Below are 17296 nucleotides of genomic sequence, written 5' to 3'. Positions count from 1 at the left end.
CAGGAGGGGCTGTAGGGCCCCAAGGCAGGAGCAGGAGGAGTCTTTCATTTGTTTATTTGGGATTGCAGGCTTGGTTTGTGGGGTGGCCACTGTTGGACGGAAATGCCAAGATGGGGCCATGGAAAGCTGATGGAGCTGGTGGGGGAGGGGCCGCAGTTTCCAGAGAAGAGACTGGACTCTGAGGCAGAGACAGGAGAACAGGAGCTTGGCGGGTCAGCACCAGGCCTGCCACGGGACCCGGAGCACAAACAGCAGCAGGGTCCAGGTCTCTGAAGGCACAAAGGCTGTGCCAGGCCCAGGCGAGCCAGCAGCCTGCAGAGACTGGGATGGAACCTGGGTGTGAGGAGGAGGGGCCATGGGCTCAGGGAGGGGTGTGCACTTCTGGATCTCTTCAATCCAATGGGAGAAGTAGCTGACATTGGTGAAGATGCTGGGGTAGGTGGGATGTCGGCAGTCCAAGCCCCAGCTGGCCAGCCCCACCAGAACCCATGAACTGAGGAGGTCACAGACGAGGGGCCCCCCGGAATCGCCCTAGGAAAGAGAGGGGAGTTACTGTGAGCAACTGAGTTAGGTCAGAGGAGTCTCTGCCATCTAGGTCCCTCAGGTGGACTTCTGGGAAGGTCCAAACACCAGCATCCCACAGCAGACCAGCCTGTTTAAGCCATGCAGGGAGGCAATGGCATCATGTTTTAGGAAGCTCCTGATTGACCCTCAGGACAATCACAGGTTTCAATCTATGATCATATGGACCCCTGTGCCCAGAGACAGCCTGGATATCCCTGACAAGGCACTGTCCAAGGAAGAGAAGGGACAGCTACACCCACAGTGCCCAAGAGAGTTGGTCTGGGAGTGGAGGCTGGCCAGCTCAAGCCCCTGCAGACCTCAGCTCTTGCAAGACCCTGGGCTGCACCAGCACACCCCTTACCTGGACCCTCTTCATTTTTCATTCCTTTAGTCATTTGGTTTACTTTCAACACCTTGGTTGAGCAATTTCCCATACCCTGAAGATGCCCATACCCTGGCCTGGCAGAGGCAACCTGTATTGCTCAGGGAGTCAGTGGGGGTTAGAAAGAAATCTGCTGGGACTTACTAGAGTTCATGCTCTCAGGGCAGGGCCATCTGGTTGGAAATCTCCTCATGTCATCAGCCAAAGGGAGGGTCTGGTCCTTGTGGCTGGGGGTAGAGGGGCAGGGGCCTTAGTCATGCTTGCTGCTCCTCCACTTACCCATCCAACATGTGCAGCAAGCAGCCAGGAAGCCTCTGCCCTGGGCACAGGGTCTCCTCCTTTGTGGTGCTTTTGTAAATAAGCCAACCAGCCTGCCATTGGCAGATGTGACATGTGGAAACAAGCCATGGAAGGCTCAGGACAGGAAGGGAAGGGCACTTCATCAAGTGGAGGTGAAAGGCTACTCTTCTTGCACTAGGAAACACAAGGTAGAGTTTCCAAGCGGGAAACAACTGAACTTTCTGAAGCAGGAGCACTGGGAGGAGTAAGTGCAGACCAGGGAAGGAGGGATATGCCAGGTGGGTGGGAGGAAGAGCAGTGACATGTGGGGAGTGAGGAAAGTATATGGGACGAGGGGTCTCAGGGCCTATGGCAGAGGGTAGGATTTGATCCCCATGGAGAACTGTCTAGGTCATGTCTAGTGCCTGGATCAGTCCAGTGCTGTGTGGAGAATGAACCAGCTGGGAGGCAGCTACAGGAGAGATTACTGATGGAGAGGGGCCAGGTGGTAAGAACAGTCAGATTTGGAACAATAGTTTGAAGCTGCCTATAGGACCTGTCAAATCTGAGCCTTTCTGTCATTAACCATGGGGGGAAGTGCAGAGGGATAGAAGCAGGCTGAGCATGGAGCCCTGGGGTCCCAGCATTTAGAGGTGGGAGGGGAGGGGACCAGGCATAGAGCAGAGCATCTGGTGAGTGCCTGGGCCCAGGAAACAGGAGGGAGACTTGCTTAAGTGCCAAGTGAGAGGAGGACTCAGATCCACAGGCGGTTCTGGTGAGACAAGCTATTGGGGATGGTGGCCTTGAGGTTTTGGATAGCAAGCTGGGGACACTCCTAGGTGGAGTGGGTTAGATTCAGGACTGTTGGGAGGAGTCTTTGGGGGAAGGGAGGTAAAGAAACTGAGCAGTAGATGGTGCGCATTTACACAGGAGCCGTGGAAGGGGCGTCAGAGGACATGGAGCAGGAGAGACTCTGGGCATGGCAGGGATGGAACTTGAGGCTGAGGAGAGAGGGAAGACGCTGGGATAGACGGTGTGTAGGGTTGTCAGGACGAATGACTCTAGTCTGATTGGCTGCTTTTGGGGTTCTCAGTGAAACAAGCAAGATCTCCAGCTGAGAGGGCGGGGTGGGGGAAGTGGCAGGTTGAAGGAGAGCGAAGGGTACATGGTGTGGTGGCCAAAAACAACCCTCAGAGATGCCCATCCTCACCCCTGGAACCTGTGGCTATTAGCTCATGTGGCAAAGGGGACTCTGCAGCAGTGATGGAGTTGAGGATCTTGAGCTAAGAAGGTTTTCCTGGATTCTCTGGGTGGTCCAATGTAATCAAGATCCTCATAAGGAAAGAGAGACGCAGGAGGTCAGAGTCAGAGCAGAAGATGTGACGGAAGCAGAGGCAGAGGTGTTGCACTTTGAGGACGGAAATGCTGTGAGCCAGGGAATGAGGGTGGCCTCTAAAAAGCTGGGAAAACCAAGAAAACATTCTCCCCTAGGAAAGCCTCCTGAAGGAACCCACCTGGCCAACACCTTGATGTTAGACTTTTGACCTCCAGAAATATAAGATAAATTTCCGTGGGTTTAGCCATTCACTTGGAGGGGATTTGTCACAGCAGCTCCAAGTAAGGCACCTTCTTGGGAATGTGCCATCATTACTTCAGCCCTTCCCCTCTGTGGTCCCCACCTGGGGTGGCCTCAGCCCTCTGCACGGTGGACCCCCTCCCAGCTGTGTGAGGCCAGTGGAAGGCCTTTCCCTGTTCACTGCAGCCCTCAGGGATTCACACAGGGGACCCAAGCAGTTGCGGAAATGATGACGAATTCTGAGTCAGGCTCCAATAGCCTCCTGACCCCTGGAGAGCTCTCAGAAGGCAGGAGAGAGCCTCCTCTGGGACCATCTGTTCTGCTGCATCCACTTTTCTAGGGCAGATGTCGGTACAGCTCTCATAGCCTCAGGGGGCGCCCCTTGAGAGGTGGTGATACGACTACACCAATAAATTTCCTCCAAGGTTAACTGCGCTACCTGACTTTTCATTATTGTTTCTATATTCTTTAAGGTGGACTCTGGAGGTCTTTAAAAAATTAAGAGATGTTCCCATTGTGGTTCAGCAGGTTAAGAGCCTGACTAGTACAAATGAGGATGCAGGTTCAATCCCTGGCCTTGCCTAGTGGGTTAAGGATCTGGCATTGCCACAAGCTGTGACATAGGTCCTAGAAGTGGTTCAGATCTGGCATTGCTGTGGCTGTGGCAAGGGCTGGAAACTGCAGCTTCCATTCAACCCCTAGCCTGGGAACTTCCATATGCTGCAGGTAGGGCAGGAATAAAAGAAAGGAAGGAAAAGGAAGGAAGAAAGAAAGGAAGGGAAGAAGGGAGAAACCCCAAATCTAAGGTATCACATGAAACGTGAGCTACAGTTTGCACTACTGTAGATACAAAGCAAACCTTGCGTGTGCACTCTTGCATGTGTATGCATGTGCATGCATGTGTGTGTGTGTGTGTGTGTGTGTGTGTGTGTGTGTGTGTGTGTCTGTGTTGGGCAGGGCTGGAGAAGTGAATTCCACCTTCAGCAAGAGGTTGGGTCTAAGCCAGGTACAATCCAGAGAGAGGGAGGCAAACCAGGTCAGGAGACTGGAAGCCAAAACTTGTTAAGTACCTACTGAATGCCAGGCACAGTGCTGCATTTCTATAGGAACCTTCTTCAGTGGAGGCCATGAGCAATTCCATTTCATGGGTGAGGAAACTCAGCTAAGGCCACAATCCCAGTCAATGGAACCAGGTCTGTCTTGCCCCACAGTCTGAGCATTGAGTGCCTTGGCAGGCTCTCTCTCCTCAGACCTGTTTCTGGACCCCCTGTGCAGAGGGAGGGGCCCTTGTGGGGAGAGATGGGAGCCCCAGGTTGGAGGGTGGGGTCCAGAGCAGGTGACATGGCAGAAGATGAATCTAGGTGGAATCTCTCAGTCAGGCGGTGGTAGGTGAAAGGGGAGGCAGGAAGGGGGTCATTTGCTGGGACTCCCGAGTGTCCAGCTCAGGAGAGAAACCAGCGGAAGAGTGGGGTTGAGGGGCACTACGAATATCCAGCAGGTGAGCAGACACAAGGCTCTGGCCTTGAGCTCCACTGGCATAATTCCTGCAGGAGAAGGGAGGCGGACAAGGCTGTAAGGGAGGTCCATGGTGCCAGCTGGATGTGGACTGGGCAGGGTGGGGGCTGAACACTTGTTCCACTTCTGGGTGGAGCTGGCTCTGTGAGGAGGCCAGACCAGGCCAGGCAGCTACAAATCTATACTACTGTTTAAGAACTGGGAACCAAGAAATATGGGTCTGCCTTCTACCAGCAGCTCACTGGCCTGCCATGAAGATAGCTATCCATGTGGCCTTCTCATGGGCCAGGGTAAAGTCACAATCCCAGTCATCTTGTCCCTCCTGTGTGCATCTCCTGGGGTGCCAAGGCATAGTGCCACAAACTGGGTAACTATAAAAACAATGCAAATGTATCCTCTCACGGTTCTGGAAGCTGGAAGTCTGAAAGCAAGTGTCTCTGTGTCTAGCCCTCTTCACATAAGTCATTGGTACAGGGCCCACTTGAAATTTACAATGGTCACATCTCAAGATTCTTAACTAATCACAGCTGCAAAGACTTATTACCAAAGAAGGTCACATTCTGAGATTCCAAATGGATACGAATTTAGGGGACACTATCCAACCCCCTACACCACCCTTTCAACAATCCCATGAAGGAGGCCTCAGACTCCTATACCATGAATAGGACACAGGCTCAGATGGTGAAAAGACCACCCAAGGGCAGAGCAGTGCCTCTAACTCCAGAACCCTCACCCTCTGCCCTCCACTCCACGATGCCATCTGTGTAAGAGCTTGGCACCCAATGCCAGCTCAGGGTGCTGGGCCCTGAGGGGATGTGGTGAAGGCCTGGAGGCCAGGTGAAGCTTGGAGTCAGAACACGCAGGCCCTCCTTATTTTACGGGAGTGCTTTCCCTCTTTGGGCCTGTTTGCCCACTTCTAAAATAGGACACTACAGAGAGTGGATAGACATCTTCACAATTCAACAGTACACTCATGTCTGGAATGTACATAATAGACACATGTACCAAGAGCCCCTAAAGAAAAAGACACAGGGGAAAAAAACAGAAGGTAAATTAGGAAGAAGATATTCAACGGCAATAAACGTACGGAAGTATATTTCATCCATCATCAGGAAAAGGCAAACCACATAAATCATCACCATTAGGAAGGATGGAAAGTGCCAAGTGTTGGTGAGCTTGTAAACTCTCAGCCACTGCTGGAATGTGTGGAACTGGTGCAACCCCTCCGGAGATGTTTGGTAACATCTGCCAAAGCTGAACATGCAGATAGCTTTTAATCTAACAATTCTCCTCAGGGGATTCTGTGAAATCAAATAGAAAACCTCTGGAAGTGAAATGAAATGAAAAACTTGGAGGCTACTAAAATATCCATCGAGAGCAGAACTGCCCATCGAATTCAATTCACACGATAGTGTCTTGCAGGGCAATGAGGCTGAACAAACTATACCTACGTGTGACAGTGTGGATGGACCTCACAAACATAATGTTAAGACGTGAAAATCTGACAACTGGAAATAAGTTCTACTTATGGAAAATTCAGAATCTAATATAAAGTGTTAAGGTGAAGATGAGAGTTTCCATTGAGTGTTGGTGACAAGAAGGGGAGAGGAGTGTTGGCCACCTGGGGTGTAGCACTGTGAAAGTTCATCCAACTACACACGTAGGGAAAGAGTATGAATGCCTTCTTCTGTATGTATATTTCAATAAAGGTTTTAAAATATGCCTCCAGAATAGATGCTGCTGGAGTGTCCTGCCAGTCGTAGATGTCCTCCTGTGCAATGGGCTGAGGAAGGGGCTAGCCTGGGGGACACTACCAAGAGATAGAGCCTGGGAACATAGGTAGAGGGATGAAACAGAAGGTACCAGGGGTCTCCACAAAGAGAGTGGAGGCAACACAGCCTTCCACCATGGAAACTGAGGCCCTGAGAACAGGCCAGGGAAGAAGGGAAATGACCTCACTTACATGGCAGATGGCCTTTCCTGTAGAGAAGTCCCCAACACACAGCATCTCCTCATACACGGAGAAGTTCTTGCTGAGCCTGTGTCCATATACCAGATTACAGAACTGGTTCTCAATGAGGCCCACCTTAGCCTCCTGGAGATGGAAGGGTGTGGGCAGAGGCGCTGTGAGGATAAGAAGGAAGTCAGTGAAGTTTGCTAGAGCTTAGCTACAGGCTCTTCTGCCTTACTGCTCACCACCACCCCTGCATCATAGGGTTTTCTCAGCAAAGCTGAGCTTTCAGCTCTCTATCAGTCTTCTACCTATGCCTAATAAGGCCTCCCCTGTTTCTCAAACTTTTCCAAACCCATCCTATTCCCACCACCCCTCTCATAGCAATAGACCACACCACTCGTAGTCCATAAAGAAAAAAGGCAAATCCTACCAATGCATGCCAATCACTGATGCTTAGCAACCATTCACCAACCCACCTACCCTCTCACAAACCATCCTTTCCACTTCCATTTGTCAGTCATTACCTTTCCTTCTCTCCACTAATTCCTCCGTCCATCATCTACCCATCTTGTCTCATGCCCCATTCATCCACTCACCCTTCCATCTATCTGCTGGCCTATCCATCTTTGGATCTATCTCCCCATTCTCCCTCCATCAATCAATATATCCACTCTCTCCATCCCTCTTCCCACCCACTCAACCATCTTCCCCTCCAGGCACTCATCTTCCCTCCTATCCATCCTCCATCCATCCTCTCATTCAATCACTCATTTATTCATCTGTCTTCAGGTTAGCTATTGTTTAGACACTAGTGATAGAGGGGAACATTTTTAGTTGGGGAGACAGGGTAAGTGAAGTAAATAAGTAGGATTATTTAGCTCTGAGAAGTGTGGTAAGGAAATACAACAGGGAAATGTGACATTATGGATTGCCTGTTTTAGGTTTCACATCAAGGAAAACTCTTCAGAGGAGGAGCTGAGTTGTATATCAAAGAAATGAGTCACCCAGATTAGCAGGGAGAGCCTGTGAGGCTGGGGAAACAGCCAAGGTAAAGGTCCTGAGGTGGGGACAGCCTCAGGATATTCAAGGCAGGAAGGGGCCTGGTGGCTGGGATGGCCTGGGTGAGGGTGCAGTAGGAGCTGAGTAGAGAGGAATGGGGGCCAACATTGCACAGGGCCTGAGAGCCAAGGTGGGACATTTGGACAGTTTTCTAAGGATAAATGAGAAGGCACTGAGGAGAAAGAGCAGGGAACTGGCACAACACCTGCTTCAAAGCAAACACTCAGGCAGTTGTGTGGAGACTAAAGTAGGGCACACAGGGTGGGAGCTAGCAGACCAGTCTGGAGGTCCATGCAAGAACGGGTGGTCTACAGGACCAGGGTGGCAGCATTGCCACCTACCCTGCTGCCAGGCCCTGGGGCATAGGCTGGGATATTAAAACAAGAAAGACAGAGTCCCTGTCCTCAAGGAAGAACCAGACTGTGTGTGTGTGTGTGTGTGTGTGTGTGTGTGTGTGTGTGTGTGTGTGCGTGTGTGTGTGTGACAATGCTGGGGACCTGGTTATCTGTCCTGTGGTTGGGGATTGTTACTGATACACTATTGAGAAGGGCCAGCAATGCTGGCACATCCCACCCAGTGAAGACAGGGTCTTATCAAAAACTGACCTCCTATCCTGAGAAACACCTACCAAATTACACCCTTACAAATAATTGCAAATACACATTCTTTTCCCCCTAACTCTGCCACATAAGCTTGTGCCAAACCATAAACACTCTTTTCTTTAATAAACACTCTTACTCATGAGTTTTTGCCTGCATTTCTTCCCTTTCAATCTTAGAAAAACACAAACTTTTTCTGTGTTACTCAGTTCACCTAATAAACCCACAAAGTAGACAGTTGACCTGGGTTGGGAGAAGTGCAAAGTGAGGTTCAAAGAGTGAAACACTCTTAAGTTGTAGTCATTCTAACTTGACCTTGGAGGCTCACAGGTCAGAAGTCATAAATATGTTTTCTTTCCATTTTTCCTAAGTGCCTCCAATGGGAAATCTTGGTTCCTCAGTGGCCTAGAAGGGGCCAGGCCCCAAGCAGGACCTCTGAGTTGAATCAAGTCATCTTAGATCTATAGTTGATTAAAGCGTTGAAATCAAGTAGCTGACAGGTTCCAAGAACCTGAGTTCTTAACATCCAACAGTCAAAGATTCCCAGATTTTCAGAGCTTTGCACTTAGGGAACACTGAATTTTAGAATCACACCTTTCAGAACTAGAACCAGAATGGTCCAGTCCTCTGGAAATGAGGCACAGTGGACCAAGGTCCAGCGGTTGTTTTGCCTGGGGACCCCTACTTCCCTCCTCCCCTCCTCTGTCCTCCTTCCCTTCTTCCTCCTCCTCGCTTCCCCCTTATCTGCCCTCCCACCCCAGCCTCTCCCCTACCCCCTCACTTTCCTCGTTGAGCATCCCCCAGCCAGTTATCCAGCAGGATGCATTATTAAGCAGCTGCAAGCCAGGGGCTGGGAGGCAGGCAGGGATGATGTAGGAAGTGAAGTTCACAGGAAAGAGCAGCTGCAACATGGCTATGTCACTTCCGAAGGGATGAAGCTTCTCAAAGTCTGGGTGCATGACAATCCGGCTCACAGACATCTCCAGGGTGTGCTGAGTGTGTTCAAACAGCTGCGTGCTTCCTAACAGGACCCGGTAGTTCTCTGGAGCATGGGATTTTCTGGAGGAGGAAGAGCATGCTGTCACCATCATCCCTGAGTGTGGGCTAGGTCTCTTCCCCTGCATATTCATCTAACTGCTGACATCCACCTGGACCCCTGCACCCCCCCCCCATGGTGCCAGCCTTGGTCTCTGCATTCCTAAAGTTCAGGAGCACTTCTTTCTTGAGACTGATATTCTACTTACAACCTCAGACATATGGTTTCTCCACCATATCCAAGAATCAGAGGAGCATTGAATCCTTGTGCTGGAAAGGTCTTTGGTGGGCTCATCAAATGAAGGCCCTTGGATTGTTTACAGGAGATGTTCTGGATTGATCCCAGCTCTACTTTTACCTTCCCAAGGCTCCTACAACCCACCTTATGGCCCCACAATTTTCCTGACCCCTCCCTCCTTTAACCACCTTCCTGCCAAATAGCTGTTTCTCCGCTCAGTTAGAAGCACTTGCCAAAGATCTGTAAGGTAAAGGAGCAACTGAGTGTAGGAAACAGAAACTTGCATTTGCCCTGAACACAGCTTCTCCCATAGAGTAGGTGCTGATCAGATTCTGATCTCCCAAAGCTCCAGCTCCCAGACCTGGGCTGTGATGTTCCAACTCCCTGGGGATGCCTCCTCATCTGTTCACAAGCTGGGCACTGAGCAGACCCAGGAGGGCCAGGTGTGTAAGACTCCTGAGCAGCCACATCACTCTCCCAGGGTGCCCCATCTCCCACCTGCACAGCCTGGCACCACATCTCCCACATGCACACTAGTGACCATGATTCCTCCTGGGCACACAGTTTTGCAAGAGTAAAAAGTAGAGCCATTCAGCTGCTTGCCAGACATGAGGTCCCATGTCCCTGCCTAGACTCAGAAACCTGGAAATGTGGGGACCTTGAGAAACTGTGATCTGAGATTGGTCCACACTGCATGGCAGCCAGAATGGACACTGCTACTCTTCTGGGGCACATCTGTGTTGGGAGACAGGCCCAGGGGCTGAGGGCAGAGTCTGGGGAGGGTCTGGGAAAGGCAGCCAGGAGGACAGTCCAGGTAGAAGGTACACAGGTCAAAGGCAGGAATGACATGGACCTCTGGGCCACAGACAGCCCCAGAGGAAAGCCCAGAGGAGCTGGGGTGGGACACCCTCACTCCTCATCCCCTCCATCTCCTCCCCTGCCAGTGCCTCTGCTGGCACCCTAGGAAAGAGGACTCACTTGAGAAAGCAGTGGGCAGCAGAAACCAGCCAGCGGGAATTGATGAGGACAGCTCCACAGACATGCAAGCCCTGGTACATCAGGCTGGCCTGCCATGGCCACTGAACAGCCCCCACATCCTGACCACCAGAGATCCGCCACATCACCTTGGGTTTCCCGCATGCTGTGGAGACTCCCCTGCCACCTACAATAGAGACATGGGTGAGACCCCAAATGCCACTACCAGGGAGGCCCCCTCCACTTCACAGATGGGAAAACCAAGGGCAAGTGTCCAGTGGCCTGGCCAAAATGACACGGCTGCCTGGACTCTGCCTTTACCAGCTGCCACTGAGAATTTGACAGCAGAGCACAATGGAGCAGGCTTTCTGAGCATGAAGGCCCAGGGCTGTGGTGAGATGCCAAGGGTGACCAAAGGTGGCAACAGCTCATGGCAGCATATCCGCTGAGCTGGACATCACTGAGGCAGTCTGCCAAGGGCTGGCCATGTGCCAGGCCTTATTTCCCTGAACTAACACACCTCAACAACTCAAGGTCTCCGAAGTTGCCAACATTATGCACTCAAATCATAGCTTCTAAGGGCCGGTGCCCCTCCACTTTGCCCCAGTATCTTAGAGAAGCAGATCTGCAGGCAGGAGTCTGGGGTGATGTGTGACCATGGAACTTAGCAGGACCCCATGAGGCCCTCCCCTAATAGACCCCCACCCATGTCCTCTGCCTGCCTTTTGTCTGTAGAAAACTTTAGTCACAGAGTACATTTACCTGGAGAAGTGGAAAAGTGCAGGATGAAAGGAAAATAGTCAAGCAAAGCAAAATAATATTTTAACGATTAAACAGAGTAAGAATATTTAGCTCCTCCTCAAGGACTATAGATAATATTCTGAGCCATGTCCTTGGAAATGTTTTGCAGATACTGAAACCCCACCAGGTGGAAGAAGTTACCTATATGCTGCACACAAGCACATAGACCCAAACAAGGTGGAACCAGAAGGTGGATGAGGTTGACTCCCAAGTACCTCACCACCCACCAATCCGAAGAAAGTCTACAAGCTGATCAAGCCCTGCTCTTTGAACCTCATTCACCCCTCAAGGTGGGGGCACACAGCCTTGAGGCTGTTACCCCACTGTGGCCCCCTCTGCCTGGCAAAGCAATAAAGCTGTTCTTTTCTACTTCACCCACAACTCTGTCTCTGAGATTCAATTCAGAGCATGTCCACAGAGACTGAGTTTCAGCATCAACCTGGGGAAAGTCACTCCCTGCCTCTGACTCAGGATTCTCCATTTATAAATAAGAGGGGTGGGCGTTCCCTGGTGGTCTAGTGGTTAGGACTTGGTGCTTTCACCACTACGGCCAGGGTTCAATGCCTGGTCCAGGAACTGGGAATCCCACATTAAGCCGCAGCCAGCAGCGGAAAAAATAAATTAATTGATTAAAAAACACTCTATGCAGTGGCCAAAAAATTAAATAAATAAGAGGGAGTGGGCTAATGAAGACAGCCATGGTTCTAGGACCCACACCTGAGGGCAGGGGTGAGGCCAGGCCCCTAGAGCAGGCATCCTGCTCTAGGGCCTGGGCCCCAGGGACTCAGGGCTCCTCATTCAGCAGTCCTGGGCTTTCCTCCACCCAGCCTCAGGCCGGACCCTGCCAGTGCCCACTTGCACAGCCCCACAAGGTCCTGGGGCAGTTTCCATCCCAGAGGCCCCTCAGTAGGGGTCCTGTGTTCCACCTGTGTTAAGGTGGTCTCTGGGCTGCCTGGTTAGATGGACCTGACCGCAAACAAAAGAAGAGGTTCAGTGACCCTGGGCACCAAGCCCTGGTCACAGTCAAGCCCCCTCAGGCCCTGCAGGCCCACCTTCTCAGCCCCACACAGAGGCCCCCACGCACCTGTGGCTGCCCAGGCCAATGGCTGTGCTTCCGGAGTCAGAGGCCCACCCTCCACCACTCGCACGGCTGCAGGAGCTGGGCCGGGGTCGGCCCAGGACCCTCGCAGGTTTAGGGTGGTGGTGGGCGACCATGGCGGCAGCAGCACCAGCTGTAGCCAGAGGAGGGCCGCAGGCTGGCCTCCTACTTGTCGAAGCCTTGCCTCTGAGACCATTGTCAGTGTTGTGGACCTGGGCCTGACCTGGCCTGACTCAGCCCTGGGCCTGGACCCTGCCCCCGCCCTGGCCAAGGCTTTGACCCCGCCCTCACCGCGCCTTGACCCCGCCCCAACCCATCCCTGATCCCACATGACCTTCCTATTAACTTTTTTTTTGTCTTTTCGCCATTTCTAGGGCCGCTCCCGTGGCATATGGAGGTTCCCAGGCTAGGGGTCCAATTGGAGCTGTAGCCGCTGGCCTACACCAGAGCCACAGCAACGCGGGATCCGAGCCGCGTCTTCGACCTACACCATGGCTCACGCGACACGGGGTCCTTAACCCACTGAGCAAGGCCAAGGATGGAACCTGCAGCCTCATGATTCCCAGTCGGATTCATTAACCACTGAGCCACACCGGGAACTCCCCTATTAACTTTTAAAATAACTCCATTGAAAAATTATTTCTATACCATGAAGTTCCCGTATCACAAGCGACGTTTCAATGATTTCCAGTACATTTTTCTTCATTCATTTGTTTATGTTTGTATTTAAATCAAACTTCTATTTTGGGATAGTTTTAGATGTATGAATAAGTTGCAAAATAATACAAAGACTTTGTGTATCCCCCTACCCAATTTCCCCTCTTGTTAAGATCTTATATTTCTATGGCACTTTTGTCACAACTAGTGAGCCAATATTGATACATTAATATTAACTCAATCCATTAGCTCTCTTTTTTCAGTTTTTTTAAAGTTTAAGGCATAGAGCTTAATGATTTCACTTACATACAATCATAAAATGATCATCACAATAAATTTAGTGAACATCTATCACTCATATAGATACAAAATTAAAGAAATAGAAAAAAAAACACTCATAAATTGTTGAGTGCCTCTTCAGGCAATCTATGAATTGGTTTTCAGAGTCAGAGCACCAAGGTTTGACTTGATATTTCCTTTCACTTCTTTATCCATCAACCCAATTTTTTGTCCCTCAACCCACTCTGCTTCCTATCTGGCTCTTAACTTACTTCAACAGAGGCTAGACTTTCTGAACAAAATTCACAATTTATCATCTGATAAACACTTCTGTAGTAATGATGCCATGGAACAAAGTATTTGAAATTAGGATCATCTCAGCAGATCCAATATGTTCATAGCTGTAGGTATATAATTCCTAATGAAGAAGTCCTTGTGCTCCAACCAATATCCAGCAGGACCAGCCTAATATTCCTTTGTTCTGGAGAGCCCCAGTGTATCAGAAACGTGGTTGTGCAGCCCACAAGTCCAAGACCAGAAATTATTATTGTTAAATATTTAACTTTTTCCCTGTAAATAATTTAATATTTTAAACTAATAATACCTTCTCATGGATCACAATCCAATTGTGCAAAATGGAATATGCAGTGTTGAGTCATGCGTCCTCCCACCTCTTTCCCCTGTCCACCCAGTCCTCTTTCCCACAGGGGACTAGTGTTTATTTAAATCTTTCCATAGATGTGTTATGTAAAGAATTTAGAATGCAATATATTTGCATTTTTTAAAATGAAGGGTTTTCTCTGATTAAAACTTAATATATTTTCAATACATTTGCAGATGTTTACAATGACTCTCTTCTTACATTAACGAGATTCCTTTCTAGATGGGAGTAGACTTCCAGAACAAGAATTTCTACACCCCTTAAAATCAAAAGTTTTGGAAAGAATAAGATGGTCAGGTGTATTTAATTAAAATAGTAAGTACCCAAATGAATTAGAACTTCAGGTAAACAATATGTTGTGTCTTAGTATAATCATTTCCCATTCAATATTTTGGACATAGTTTTACTGAACATTTTTTCATTTTTATCTGAAATTTATTATTAAACTTAGATCTCGTATTTTATCTGGCAACTCTTCGAAAAAATATATAGCACAGTAAACTAAATTTTTAATTACTCATTGGAAGAATCCTTAACTGGATTAAAGATTCTTGAATGTGCCACTTGGCTCCAATAGAAGACACCCTAGTTGCACACACACACACACACACACACACACACACACACACACACACACCTTCAGCCTCTTTTGATGATATGGGATTTGGAAGAGCTATCATTCAGCACTGGGTTTATGTGTCAAAATGAAAGAGTATTTGTGTTTCATAGAAGAAGATTGCTAGGAAATTGGTCAAGGGATATGAGAGGTGAAGACTTCAGAGGATTGCAAGCAAATCTCTTGAATTTCAAGCTTTACTGTCTGCTAAATGTTTCTTGCTCCTTGCAAAAAAAAAAAAAAAAAAAAAAGGTGCATGCAAAATGGTGGCTATTGAAGAAAGGCATTGAATTTTGAAGCCAGGCCCAGGTTCTTTCCTCTTCTTTCTAACAGTTGTGTAGGAAAGGCATTTCTAAACTCCTGACCAATTTACTTGTGATTTCTAAGTTTTTTTTTTTCTAACTCTAAATTTGAAAATGGTATATGTTTGGTACTTTCAGAGAGTGTTTTCTTGCCCACTTGAAGGGAGTGACTTACACAGTGTTCATCCATTTTAATATTTCCAAGGCATTTAGTGGTCTGCAGTACAGAACTGTCTTCTTACAGGTTCTCTCTCTCTCTCTCTCTCTCTCTCCCTCCCTCTCTCTTCTTTTAGGGCTGCAACCTAAGCATATGGAAGTTCCCAGGCTAAGGGTTGAATCATTGGAGCTGCAGATGCTGGCCCATGCCACAGGCACAGCAAAACAATGCTGGATCTAAGCCACATCTGCGATCTACACCATAGCTTGGGGCAACACTGGATCCTTAACCCACTGAGAGAGGCCAGGGATTGAACCCAAGTCTTCGTGGATACTAGTCAGGTTCGTAACTTCTGAGCCACAATGAGAACTGCAACACTTCTCTCTTTCATTCTCTTTGGTAACTATTCTGTGTACTCTACCTTGACCTTAGCTGAGAAGATGAGGTGAGAGCAATTCAAGGCAAATCATGGTGAACTTTAAAAAAAAAAAAAAACTAAGTGTTGAAAAAATACACAGTTTGGAGACATTTCTCATGACTTGAGCATTTATCATAGAAAACTTTAAATTATTAACCAATAGCTTCATATTAGGGGAATAGTGTGGCAAGATAATGTACCCTGGCACTCCAGAAAGGCAGGTTTCCTTGTTGCTTCCTCCTCTTGTCTAGTCAGTCAGTAGTTAATAAAAGATTCTCACTCATGGCTCTGACACAGAATTTCAATGAGTCTTCTCTGGACTACTGACATAAAAACCTGCAAAAACTTGTGAAAAATTCTCCAGTTCCAATTCTACAATCACTTTTGTGCTATATCAAAATCCTAGACCACAAATATAATCAAATTAGTCCAGATGTAACTTGGGGAGACAGACAACAGAAGGGCATAGATAAAACTCCTTTGGACAATGATGTCTGACTATTCCTGCAAGAAACTGGGGGTGTGGTATTGACTGCTGAGAAAAAAAAAATCTGTATATGGATCACAGACCTCCGAAAACACATGATATTCTACACAAGCATGGAATATTAGCGGTATGGTGAGATACAATGTTTGTGTCTTGTAGAATGTTCAGTCTCTGAGCTTAGAGCCTTTGGTGGTGTTAGATGTGAGGGATCTTCAGAGGTATTCTATGCAGTAGAAATGAATGACCAGTGAAAGAATCTGATGATTGAAATTTCTTTGGCAAGTATAACAAACTCAAGTCAGTACGTTGATTCCACTACTATTTTTTTCCAACTGAAATTGTGTAATATATTCCTGAAAAGTAGGAGGGGAGAATAAAATTTGGGAATGCTATGTCAACTGGAATTGACCCAAACTGTCAAAACTTGCTCAAAGTTACAACAAAAACACTGCAAAGGCAACATCTATGAATCCACATCTATTGAAGAATCCCCACGTATTTAAAAAAAACTCACTAAGTAAAAACATTATAGCAGAATCAATTCATTTGGAAAAACTCTAGGAATGGAGGAGCCAAGAGACAGTAGCTCTTAGAGTGTTTCTCAGGTCTAAAATTCTTCACTAGAATTGTTCTTTAATGGAACTATCAGGCTTGCTAGGAAAAAGAATCTACTATTTCTGGGGAGAAAAAAACTAAGGAAACCCAAGAAACTGCAGCCCAAAGGGTGTGAAAGCACTTGCCCCAGTTTGAAGATACTGTGCTTAGGCTGGTGCTCTCCAAAACTCTTTCACAAGGGTCATATCTAAATGAATGGATTTCACGTTTGCAATTTTAAAATCCCAGGGGCTCATCTCACAACCCCTAGTTTTAAGAAGAGAGGACCACAAAAGTGCTGAGAAGACCTTGCCATAAAATCTTCCCAGGGGATCCCAATCCTCCGTTGCTTTCCTCTTTCATAGCAACCTCCAAGGACAGCTCCACAAGGCCCCACCCCTGCACGAATGCGCACACCCACTAGGGGCGGGGCTCCCCGCATGCGCACCACTGTCCTCCAGCTGCTCAGAGCATCTGTTGAGGCCTGACCACTTGGGAAGCCAGTAACACACGTGCCAGCGTGGAGGGTGGGGTTCCAACGGTCATCCCGGCTGGGGGTGGGGCCAATCATGGCAGCTTTTAGAATCAATTACTTGAAAGCAGAAGTAAGGAAAACGGACTTTTCACCTCTTGGGTGTCCTGCTGTGCACTCTTAGTCACTCTGTGGGTTATTTGTGGCCTTGTCCAAGTGAGTTCACCACCGCCCTGTGCCCCTCCCCCACCGCCACCAACTGGAGCTCGGTGTCCTTGCAGTGTTTACACCAGGGTTGTTGGCACCACTGTGGAGCAGGTTGCATGAAGGCTTCAGTGATTTCCGGGCCTACCATGAGGCAGGTGAATAAAATGTGTGAACGATTAAATGGGTGCCAGTCTAGTGTTTGCATTCTAAAGCGTATGAAAGCGAGAAGGAAGGTTTTCCAGTTCGAGAATGCTCATCCAGTTCACAAAAAATAGCTCAGGACACTGGAAATTGAGTGGAAAATGAATAAAGATCTATTGTACATCCTCATAGTTTCACCAGTGTCTTCCATTTTAACATAAAAATGTCA

The 17296-nt window shown here is 48.4% G+C and overlaps 1 protein-coding gene across 1 annotated transcript; it reads right to left on the bottom strand.

The window, feature by feature from the left end:
• Positions 1-213: 213 nt before the first annotated feature.
• Positions 214-16818, bottom strand: LOC146396337 (putative serine protease 47). The gene is made up of 6 exons (XM_084995477.1): positions 16645-16818; positions 12062-12209; positions 10180-10363; positions 8710-8987; positions 6280-6440; positions 214-531 (listed from the first exon to the last, which is right to left on the bottom strand). Exons 1-6 carry the CDS (start codon positions 16816-16818, stop codon positions 214-216), a joined length of 1263 nt encoding a protein of 420 aa, XP_084851603.1.
• Between the last annotated feature and the right edge of the window lie 478 nt (positions 16819-17296).

The sequence above is a fragment of the Sus scrofa genome, chromosome 14 (assembly GCF_054392235.1).
Source record: "Sus scrofa isolate SSC_HxYL_T2T_F1_AM1 chromosome 14, Sscrofa_HxYL_maternal_Yorkshire_Landrace_v2.0, whole genome shotgun sequence".
Taxonomy (NCBI): Eukaryota; Metazoa; Chordata; class Mammalia; order Artiodactyla; family Suidae; genus Sus; species Sus scrofa.
The sequence above is the reverse complement of the archived record's forward strand: the minus strand, read 5'-3'. Positions and strand labels throughout refer to the sequence as shown.

What these genes read in the sequence shown, in the direction of transcription:
- LOC146396337 (XM_084995477.1), bottom strand. Translation starts at nt 16,818, where the DNA reads ATGATTGGCCCCACCCCCAGCCGGGATGACCGTTGGAACCCCACCCTC. An exon ending in GCTGCCCACTGCTTTCTCAA is followed by an intron (nt 8,988 to 10,179) that starts GTGAGTCCTCTT and finishes TTCCTCCTCCAG; the next exon opens with AAAATCCCATGCTCCAGAGA. An exon ending in GGGGATGCTCAACGAGGAAA is followed by an intron (nt 6,441 to 8,709) that starts GTGAGGGGGTAG and finishes TTATCCTCACAG; the next exon opens with CGCCTCTGCCCACACCCTTC.